At 57.0% G+C, this 9919-nt stretch overlaps 1 protein-coding gene across 1 annotated transcript; it reads right to left on the bottom strand.

Annotated features, from left to right (window-relative positions):
* Positions 1-434: 434 nt before the first annotated feature.
* On the bottom strand, positions 435-9544 carry HSP90AB1 (heat shock protein 90 alpha family class B member 1). The gene is made up of 12 exons (XM_054022831.1): positions 9459-9544; positions 8858-9004; positions 7921-8127; positions 7407-7566; positions 6658-6791; positions 5663-5980; positions 4845-5010; positions 4356-4546; positions 3822-3969; positions 3003-3271; positions 2121-2454; positions 435-1026 (listed from the first exon to the last, which is right to left on the bottom strand). The coding sequence occupies exons 2-12, from the start codon at positions 9002-9004 to the stop codon at positions 917-919; spliced, it is 2184 nt and encodes a 727-aa protein (XP_053878806.1). The 5' UTR covers positions 9459-9544; the 3' UTR covers positions 435-916.
* Between the last annotated feature and the right edge of the window lie 375 nt (positions 9545-9919).

Below are 9919 nucleotides of genomic sequence, written 5' to 3' on the forward strand. Positions count from 1 at the left end.
CTGTCAAAGTGAGGTAGGTGCCCTCCACATGGGAAGCTGGAGGGTAAGCAAGAGAGCAGGACTCGAAGTGGCTAAGAGCAGCCAAGACAAAGGAAAGGAACTGCCTTCCCTTTCAAGGACATGCCCAGTTCCCTGCACTTGGCACACAGCCTGAAGTTTAGCAGGTGCTACTCTAGCAGCCAGATATACATGCCAAGCAGGGGCAACAGCATTGCACGCCCCAGCCTCAGCTCCTGCTCCAGGGCAGGGGCTATTAGTGCTTGAGGCTGCAACTGCTCTGAGCAGTTCTCTTTGAGAGAGAGCAGGGCCTTGAATGCAGCACTCAGCTGCCACCAAGCACTGCTCTCCCCAACTGGTCCCAGTCTCCCCCACACCTGCCATCACTCCCTTTGGGTGCTGCAGGGACTCCCAACATAACCCAGACAAGGCAGCCGCTGTGTAAACCGCATTCTCTATTTGATACTTTAATTAAATTTCAATAGAACAAAAAAACCAAACGGCCGACAAAATACAACATCCTACCCTAGGATGCAGGCAGCAACCAGGGGGTGGGGATTGGGCTCCCTGCTGTGCTTGGGGTGAGGGGGCAGGGACGCTCAAGCTCAGTGTTCACCCCAGCTGGGGCAGGGTGGGTGCTTAGTGCCCAGGAGCAGCACAAGACCCCCCATGGGGGAAAATCAGAACCCATCAGCACAACCCACCCCTCCAAGCAGCTGGTTCAACACAAGCAGAAAGACAGATGGACCAGACAGGGCTAGGACCCTGCAACCCCACCCACTACTGACAGTGGGAAACAAGTGGGGAAAAACACAACACTAGGGGAGCGAGGAGTCAGTAGCAGTTGCAGAGGCCAGGCCCTGCCCCTTCCAAGCAGAGATGATGCAGGGAGCTAAGATGGGAGGGGGAATGGCCCCCTTTAGTCCACCTCCTCCATGCGGGATGCATCTTCCTCCCCCTCTAGTGGGGGGATCTCATCAGGGACCGCAACACTGGGCTCCTCTGCAATCACCTCATCCTCATCGATACCTGGGGAGGAAGGGAGATGTGCAGGCCGGTTACTTTGAGGGCCACTCCCAGGATATATCACACACAGAGACATTGTGAGTGTGGCTAGGCCGAGGCCCTCTCCTGGAGGGCTGGGCAATGCATTTCCAGCCAATTTAGTCACAGCAGAAAAACAGCTTTCCATCAATGCTCTTTTGTGCATGCCAAAGCACGTCTGCTTTCCCTGGAAAATGCACACTGCCTGTCAACAAGCCATGGCCTGAAAACCACCTTTCAGTTCAGAAATGCTGCCTCCTGCCCCCATTCTCCTCCATGGGCCAAACTCACCAAGCGATTACATTCCCCATGATGCAGATGCACTACATGAGCTAATGGGAGAGTGGTGCATTGTGGGAGATTTAGTGAGGCCCACAGAGACAAATGGGAGCATGAGGCACAGAAACTACAAACCCCACAAGGCCTGGTGGCAGCATTGCTGAATCAGAAGTTACAATGGAACGTTTTGGGTTTTCAATTTCTCACTGAAGGTCAGTTTTCCACTAGGAAAAAAAAGACCATTTTCAAACTAGTTCTCCTCCCATTTGCTGCCAACACCTGCCACCAGCCTTCCACACGCTGGCTAATGCACAGGCTCTACTATGCAGATTAGGTTACACACCACTCTAGCTTGCACAGGATAAAGTACATTTTAAACCCTCCTGTCATGGCATAATAGGATCTGCTTCATGCCAGGAGACAGCCCCTCCCGCAGGCCCTTCCCTCCACTGCACTTCCTGCTGTGAGCTAGGTGAGGAAAGCTCGCCTTGGGACCACTCCTTCCATGAACTGAGGAAAGTATAAGCCAGGATTGAGGGGTCAGAGCTCCTTCTAGTGGCCAGCATGAGTGACCTTGGAGTGGGATGAATTATTACCATTCCTTCCCAAGGAGGCCTGCTCTGTGCTGAAGCCAAAGACCAGCTCAACTGGCTAACATGCCCGACTTCTAGATTTCAGGGGAAGCCACCATGACCAGGATCTCTGGATCCCTGACATCGAAGGGCTGGAAAAAGCTCCTTCCCCAGTGTCTACCATCAAATGCCAACTCTTTGCGGCTCCCCGTCACCTGGGGCACTTACCCAACCCGAGCTTGATCATCCTGTAGATGCGGTTGGAGTGGGTCTGGGGATCTTCCAGGGAGAAGCCAGAGGAGAGCAGGGCTGTCTCAAAGAGCAGCACCACCAGGTCCTTGACAGCCTTATCGTTCTTATCAGCCTCGGCCTTCTGGCGCAGGGTCTCCACGATGGGGTGGTCGGGGTTGATCTCCAGGTGCTTCTTGGCCATCATGTATCCCATGGTGGAGTTGTCCCGCAGCGCTTGGGCCTTCATGATACGCTCCATGTTGGCCGTCCAGCCATAGGTGCTGGTGACAATGCAGCACGGTGATGAGACCAACCGATTTGAGATGGTGACCTGTGGAGGCCAGGCAAAAACAGCAGGGTCTAGTGCCTCTGACTGGGTCTGGTCACAACAGAAGCAGGGACCCCAGCCCTTATGTCAGGCTCAGCCGTAGAGCCACAGGCAGTGGAGACCTGGCTGTAGGGAAGGGCACGGACGCCCTCAACAGCATCTCCCCTCTGGCTTGGCCACGTCACCACCACATCCCAAGGACAGACAGCCCTGAAGGAATCTCCCAGCCAGCTTCAGGAACACTGCCTGGGACAGCACCGGCAGCTCAGCCAACCCCTTGGTACCCAGGGCACATTCCCACAGCACTACCCCTACCATCGTTTGGGTCAGTGCCCCTCACCTGCAGCCCAGCTGCTTAGAGCAAGATGCTGCAGTGCATGCTGGGACCTGCAGTCTCCTTCAGCTGATCCTCTGCTGGAGACAAGAAAGACCAGAGGCCATGCACTGAGCCAGGGTCCAACCCTTGTCTGCATTCAGTGGGGCCCTGCTCTCCTTCCCCACCGAGCCAGGACTTGGCCCTGGGCTGGGATTCGCATCCCACCCCATCTTACCTTCTCAACCTTCTTATCCAGGATTTCTTTCATGAGCTTGCAGAGGTTCTCAAACTTCGCCTTGCTTTCCTCCATCTTCTTCTTCTCGTCCTCATCCTCTGGCAGCTCCAGCCCCTCCTTGGTGACTGACACCAGGCTCTTGCCATCAAACTCCTTGAGCTGCTGCACGCAGTACTCATCGATGGGCTCCGTCATGTACACAACCTCGAAGCCGCGCTTCCGCACACGCTCCACAAAGGCGGAGTTAGCCACTTGCTCCTTGCTCTCACCTGTGCTGGGGGAAACAAGAGGTCACCAGGGCTCGGAGCTGGCTACACTCTGGGGTTTCCAGCAGTCCCCTGGCAGGGACCGGCTAGAATTCAACACCACCCTCATTGGGGCCATGTTTCAGCCGAAGTCCTATTACAAGGGTCTACTGGCCTGGCCATTCCCTTAGAGAAATGAGGCCACAAAACTTGCATACCCACCTCCCAGACAAGGATTCCAAAGCACCTGATTAACAAGAGCCTCTCTCTAGGAAGTAGAAATTCTGGGGAGGAGGCTCATACAAGCCCACCTGCCGGGGGAACTCTGTCACACCAGCGACCAGAGGAGCCAAGCAGTAACTAGGCAGAAGAGTCCCATTCTGGGGTGACGGGAGGGGTCCCCACGGGAATCTAACTCTCTTGGTGTTGCATTAGCTACATCAAAACCCAGCATGCAGAGGAGATCCCCATTCTGAGGGACAGCCTATTCCCCCCAGCGGAGTGGGGGAGGCAGGCAACATGCCCAGGTGATGGGGTAGGAGGGAGGTTTGGCCCCCCGGCCAGCAGCCCGCACCTGTGATGTAGTAGATGCTTTTCTGAGTCTCCTTCATGCGGGACACATACTCAGAGAGCGAGGCCACCTCGTCACCCGACTGCGATGTGTGGTAGCGCAGCAGCTCCGACAGGCGCTTCCGGTTGGTTGAGTCCTCATGGATCCCAAGCTGGGGTCAGAGAAGGTTGATTTATACGCATGCTCCAGGAAGTGGCTCACTAATGCTCTCCTGCTCTCAAGAGCTGGGAAATCTAGCCCCTCCCTGCAAACACCCCACCCACACCCAAGGGCTGAGGTTGGGGGCAGATGCAGTGAGGGAGGCATTCCCATTCAAGCACCCTGGGGCACACTTGCTAAGATGACAGATTGTTTGGCCTCTCCGCTCCAGAGCTCTGCCAGGAAGAGCAGGTTTGAGCCATGAGCCTGGCCCAGAGAAGTCACCATCTTGGAACAGATCAGAGAACAATTCTGGCTCCTCAAGTGCCTGCCTGTGGAGCATGTCAAGGCACAGCAGCGTCCCCTTTGCCCCCAGGTGGTGGGCTGGCTGGCTCTCACCTTGAGGTTCTTGGAGAAGGCCTCATAGAATTTCTTGTAGCTCTCCTTGTCCTCGGTCAGCTCTGAGAAGAGCTCTAGGCACTTCTTGACGATGTTCTTGCGGATCACTTTGAGGATTTTGCTCTGCTGCAGCATCTCCCGGGAGATGTTCAAAGGCAGGTCCTCAGAGTCCACCACACCCCGGATGAAATCTGAGGGGAGGAAAGAAGCCAAGGCCCAAGGAGGGTGATCAGAACAGCCAGGCTAACTCCATACACCCATCCCCCATGCACGAGAGCAGAAGTGCCAAGCAGGAAGCCCAAGCTCCAGGCTGCATCAGGAGACCTGACCCTCTGCATCCCTCCCAGCAGTGCAAGGAGGCTGTATGATGTACGGGGGTGGTGCAATGGTGAGGGAGCAGCTAACATAGCTGGAAAATACCACAAGCCAGGGAGCGGTTTAGAGAGGGAGCTCTGCACAAGGGCAGAGTGTTACACAGGAGGCTCTTACTCAGGTACTCTGGGATGAGCTCGTCACAGCTGTCCATGATGAAGACACGCCTCACGTACAGCTTGATGTTGTTCTTCTTCTTCTTGTTCTCAAAGAGGTCAAAGGGGGCGCGACGTGGGATGAAGAGCAGAGCTCGGAACTCCAGCTGCCCCTCCACAGAAAAGTGCTGCAGGTTGCGGGAGACAGGGGTGAGATGAACAAAACTCCCATGACTTCGTTCCTTTAACCCTCCCCTGGGGAGAGCCCTTCCCTTTGGTCCAGCTGCAGGAGCACCCAAAGGGCCTTGAGTACGGGGACTGAATGGCTATCTTGGAGCAAACTGCACAATGCATCAGACAGGCAGGTGGGACAGCAAGCCTCCTAGTGCTCCCCTTCTTCCCCACTGTGCCAACATCTCCTCCTCCGGTGACTGCTGGGCAGGATCTAAGGCCCCCAAAGCAGCAGCTCCTACCCCCATTTGCTCATGCCAGAGTGGCAGCCAGGGCCTCAGAACCCTGCACACCTGGATGAAGCAGGTGATTGGGAGTGAGGGTCACTCGGATCAAAGGGCCAGCAAACCTGCACCACACCCAGGTGGGAGGCCCCATGCCCAGCAGGGATATGTCAAACAGGCTCAGCCGGGTGATTGGCTTCCCACGGTAGGAGAACTAGCTTTTGTTCATGGGCATCTCATTGGGTTTAAAGGAGTATTTTGGGGCCCCCTTTTCTATACTAGAGCCCACCCCTATGACAAAAAAATGTTGCCCTGTGCACTAATCCATCCTGCTTTGTGAGGTAAAGGGAACCTTGGCCTCTACCAGCCCAGCCCCTGCACCCACCTTGACAGCCAGGTGGTCCTCCCAGTCGTTGGTGAGGCTCTTGTAGAACTCTCCATATTCCTCCTGGGTGATGTCATCAGGATTGCGGGTCCAGATGGGCTTGGTCTTGTTCAGCTCCTCCTGGTCGATGTATTTCTCCTTGATCTTCTTGGTCTTCTTCTTCTTGCCCTTACCACCCTCCTCTTCCTCCTCATCTGAGCCCACGTCCTCGATCTTGGGCTTCTCCTCATCCTTGGGGGCTGTGTCCTCATCCTCCTTCTCCCCCTTCTCTTCCTCTGCCTCATCGTCACTGATTTCCTTTTCCCGCTCCTTCTCTAGCTGTAAGGAGAAGTGCAAGAGGATTATGGCCAAGGCACCTACCTTACTCAGGGCCTATGTGCATGGGAGCCAGACAGGCAAGCAGATCAGAGCAGTGACAGAGACTCCGTTGCCCCAAGGGAGATGGGAGTTTCAGTCTGATGGGAACCATGCAAAGGCTAAACATTGCAGTGATGCACTGCAGGTAAAGCACTGGTTCAAATTTCGCACATGGTGCCTTCCAGTGGCTGGGCTGACAAAGAGGATAAAAGATCTATAGCTACCACCAGCTGGTGAGACCTCCCATAGCTCATGCAATAGAGGCCCATGTAGGTGAAGTTCCAGCCCCAGTCCCTCGCCTGGTAGTTTAGGCAATGGCCCAAGGTGCCTGTCCAGATTTTAGGGATGCGAGTCTGACTATGCAGTACACCCTTTCGGTGATCTCCACCCCCTAGCAGCAGTGAACTAGTTCCCACCCTTGTACCATTCTGCTGGCCAACTCCTGAAGCAGCAGAATGAGTGCACAGCCCTTGCCTCCAGAGCCTGGTAAAGCCCATCACTGTCTCTTACATGCACACCCATGTGCAGATGGGAAGGCTCAAGGTGGAATGTACCATCCTTTCCCCATTCTCAGCTTGGGCCTCCCCCTATGCTCCATCTGGTCTTCCCATGGGTCCCACCATCTCTCACATACGTACATAAAGGGTGATGGGGTAGCCGATGAACTGGGAGTGCTTCTTCACCACCTCCTTGACCCGCCGCTCCTCAAGGTACTCTGTCTGATCCTCCTTCAAGTACAGGATCACCTTGGTGCCGCGCCCGATGGGCTCGCCTGTGACATCAGGAGAGAGGCAGTGGCATTACTGGCCACAGGCACTGGACAGAGCTCACTCTGCAGATCTCATGCCAATGCCAGGTACAGCCCACAGCTAAACTAAAGGGAGGATCATCACAGTGTTTCTAACGAGAACCAAGGTCAGAAAACGCATCCATGAGCAGGGAGGGCAGACCCACAGCTACCACTGGCCCAGCACCAGGCTTAGACCATGGCTTTGGGTAGCACTGAGGGGCACTTCCTCCCCCAGCTCCTACAGCTTAGGCCTGGGACCTAATCCAAGCTGACAAGTCACTTAAGCTCCACATATGATCCCATGAGCCTGGACCCTCTCCCCCTAGCTTCCCCATCAAGTGACAGCTACAGACTACAACACCTCATCCCTCCATACCATCTTGTCACCAGCCACCTCAAACCACTCTGGGGGCCCCATGACAGACCGGGTGGGAGGGACATGGCTGGTTCCCCACAGACCCCTCTCTGGGATTTGTGGCCGACAGGGTGGGAGGGGGATGACTAACTCTACACGGACCCCTCTCTCTGGGACCCCTTGGCAGACAGAGGGGAAAGGGATGGCTGATTCCCTGCAGACCCTATCGCCACAGTCCATACCATGATCGGATTTGACAGTGAAGGAGCCCCCTGCCGATGACTCCCAGGCATACTGCTCGTCGTCATTGTGTTTGGAAATGACTACAACCTTTTCGGCCACCAGGTAGGCGGAGTAGAAGCCCACACCAAACTGCCCAATCATAGAGATATCAGCGCCAGCCTGCAAGAGGAAGGAGAATGGGTGAGAAGAGCAAGAGACAGGTGATGTCTGTGATACAGCCAGGTGTGTCCCAATAGCAGAGAGCTGGGCCAAGCGCCAACACACAGAGATAAGGCCACAAATACAGACAGGGACAAGGCAGGGCAGCATCACCTCCTCTCTGTGCAGGAACACATGGACAAACCAAAAGCACTGCGGGCTGCTCCTGAGAGAACACAGGCCCAGAAAGGGGTCATCTCTTAGCCAACTACTGAGTGTTGAAGTCACAAGGCCCTGTGGAGGACATGAGCCCACTAGATGCCCAGGCCCACAAGGGGTCCAAGCGCTCTAGTGCACAGGCTGAAGGTCACTCACCTGCAGGGCTTCCATGAAGGCTTTAGTACCAGATTTGGCAATGGTGCCCAGGTTGTTGATGAGGTCAGCCTTTGTCATGCCGATACCTGTGTCCACCAAGGTAAGGGTGCGGTCCCGGGGGTTTGGGATGATGTCAATTTTTAGCTCCTTGCCACTGTCCAGCTTTGAGGGATCTGTCAGGCTCTCATAACGGATCTTGTCCAGGGCCTAGGGGAGGACAGAGACAGTTAGCAATGCTCACCCATCATTCAGCCGCTCCATGGATCCTGTACGCTCCCTGCTTTGGGCAGTGAAGCCCATGGACTTTCGCGATAGCATCATCATGGCACAGATCTGCCACAAAAGCTCTGGCTTCACTCAAACCCTTCCAGAGGGCAAAACAAGAGGCCCTACTTGAGAGACGCACCACGGCTACCCCCTCAGAACAGCATGCAGGGCAGAGAGAATGCCTAGAAACAAACAGGTGACACCAAATGCCAGCTCCTCCAAGGGCAGCAGAAACGAAACTAGGGGATAGGGGCCACTGCCAGCAGGGCTGCATCTTCTGCTCCTGCCAGGAGCTATGGGAATACTGATCTACTACTCCATTGAGAGCGTGCAGGGGGCAGGAGAGAAGAGAGGGATTATTTGGGGCTCTCCAACCCTTTCCTAAGGGCAGGTGACCACCAGCACATCTGGCATTAACAAGCCCCCTCGCTGGCAATCTTAGGACAAAGGCAGGGAGACAGAACCCCCCCTAAGGATGGGTCATCTAGGGCAGGGCCAAAGCACCATACAGGGCCCTTTCGTCACTAGCTGTGCATCATTAAGGGCCTCAGCAGGTAGGGGAAATCAATGGTTGCCCTAGTAACAGGAGCGGGCAGTGCCCGCTGTACCCAGCCGCAGCACTGCAGAGCCCCGCACTCCCGCTGGGGGCGGGCAGGCCCCCCATGCTCACATCAGAGGCGTTGGAGATGATCTCCCGCAGGAAGATCTCCTTGTTGGAGTAGAAGGTGTTGATGATCAGGGACATGAGCTGGGCGATCTCTGCCTGGAAGGCGAAGGTCTCCACTTCCTCCTCCCCATGCTGCACTCCTTCAGGCATCTGAAAAACAAGGCCGGGCTCAGAGCACCTGCCTGGCGCCCCATCCCCCTCGCTGGCCTGCTCCCCCCCGGGGCGGCAGTGGAGCCGCGGGGGCGCCGCCCGCCCGAGGCCCGCGCTGGGGACGGGGAGGCCGGGGCTGCGGCCTCCCACCGGGTTCAGTGGCGGGCCGGCACCTGCTGAGCGACCAGGGCCCCACTCCCCACCCCAGGCCGCGTCCCCGGATCCAAGGCCCGGCCCGGCGCAGGCTCCAGCCTTAGAGGCGGGGGCCGGGCGCTCCCGCAGCCGAACCCGCCGGGCCCCCGCCCCGAGGGGCCCCGCTCAACATGGCAGCGCCCAGCGGAGCCACGTGCGCCCCCCACCCCGGCGCCCCCCGTGCGGGCCGCAGCGCCCCCCACCCCTGCCGGGACCGAGCCCGAGCCCGCCCGCGCCGGGCCAGGCCCCCGGCCACCCTTACCGTGACGGGTAGCGGGAGATCGGGCAGGAGCGGGCTCGGTCCCTGGTGCGGGGACTGCGGCGCGGCCGGGAGAGAGAGAAAACGGGGCCGCCTCCGCCCGCCCTATATAGGGGCTGAGCCCGGCCCGGCCCCCGTCTCCCTCCGCCTTAAAAGGGCCGGGCTGGCTTTGCAGGGCCGGAGATTGCTGCGGCTCCTGGTATTTTGTCTCCCTGCAGCCCTTTCCCCACCAGGCACAGATGCCCCAGTTCTCCCTCTCACCCCAATACCCGGGAAGCTCCTTATATCCCCAGGTACCCTGACACCCCACTACTTGTAAGTTCCCATGCTAGTCCAACTCTTGACACCCCAATTCCACACTCACCCCACTATCCAGGAATTCCTGTGCCCTATCCCTGATGCCTCAAATCTCTCAAGGATTTTTCCTGGTACCCCACCCCGCCTCCTCAATTCTTGGGGGCCCC

The sequence above is a fragment of the Malaclemys terrapin genome, chromosome 3 (assembly GCF_027887155.1).
Source record: "Malaclemys terrapin pileata isolate rMalTer1 chromosome 3, rMalTer1.hap1, whole genome shotgun sequence".
NCBI classification, from domain to species: domain Eukaryota; kingdom Metazoa; phylum Chordata; order Testudines; family Emydidae; genus Malaclemys; species Malaclemys terrapin.

Excerpts from the sequence above, each read along its gene's own strand:
- HSP90AB1 (XM_054022831.1), bottom strand. The coding sequence starts at position 9,004 with ATGCCTGAAGGAGTGCAGCATGGGGAGGAGGAAGTGGAGACCTTCGCC. Across the intron at positions 6,792-7,406 it reads CACTGTCAAATCCGATCATG|GCGAGCCCATCGGGCGCGGC; the intron begins GTATGGACTGTG and ends CTGATGTCACAG. Across the intron at positions 1,027-2,120 it reads GATGATCAAGCTCGGGTTGG|GTATCGATGAGGATGAGGTG; the intron begins GTAAGTGCCCCA and ends CTTCCTCCCCAG.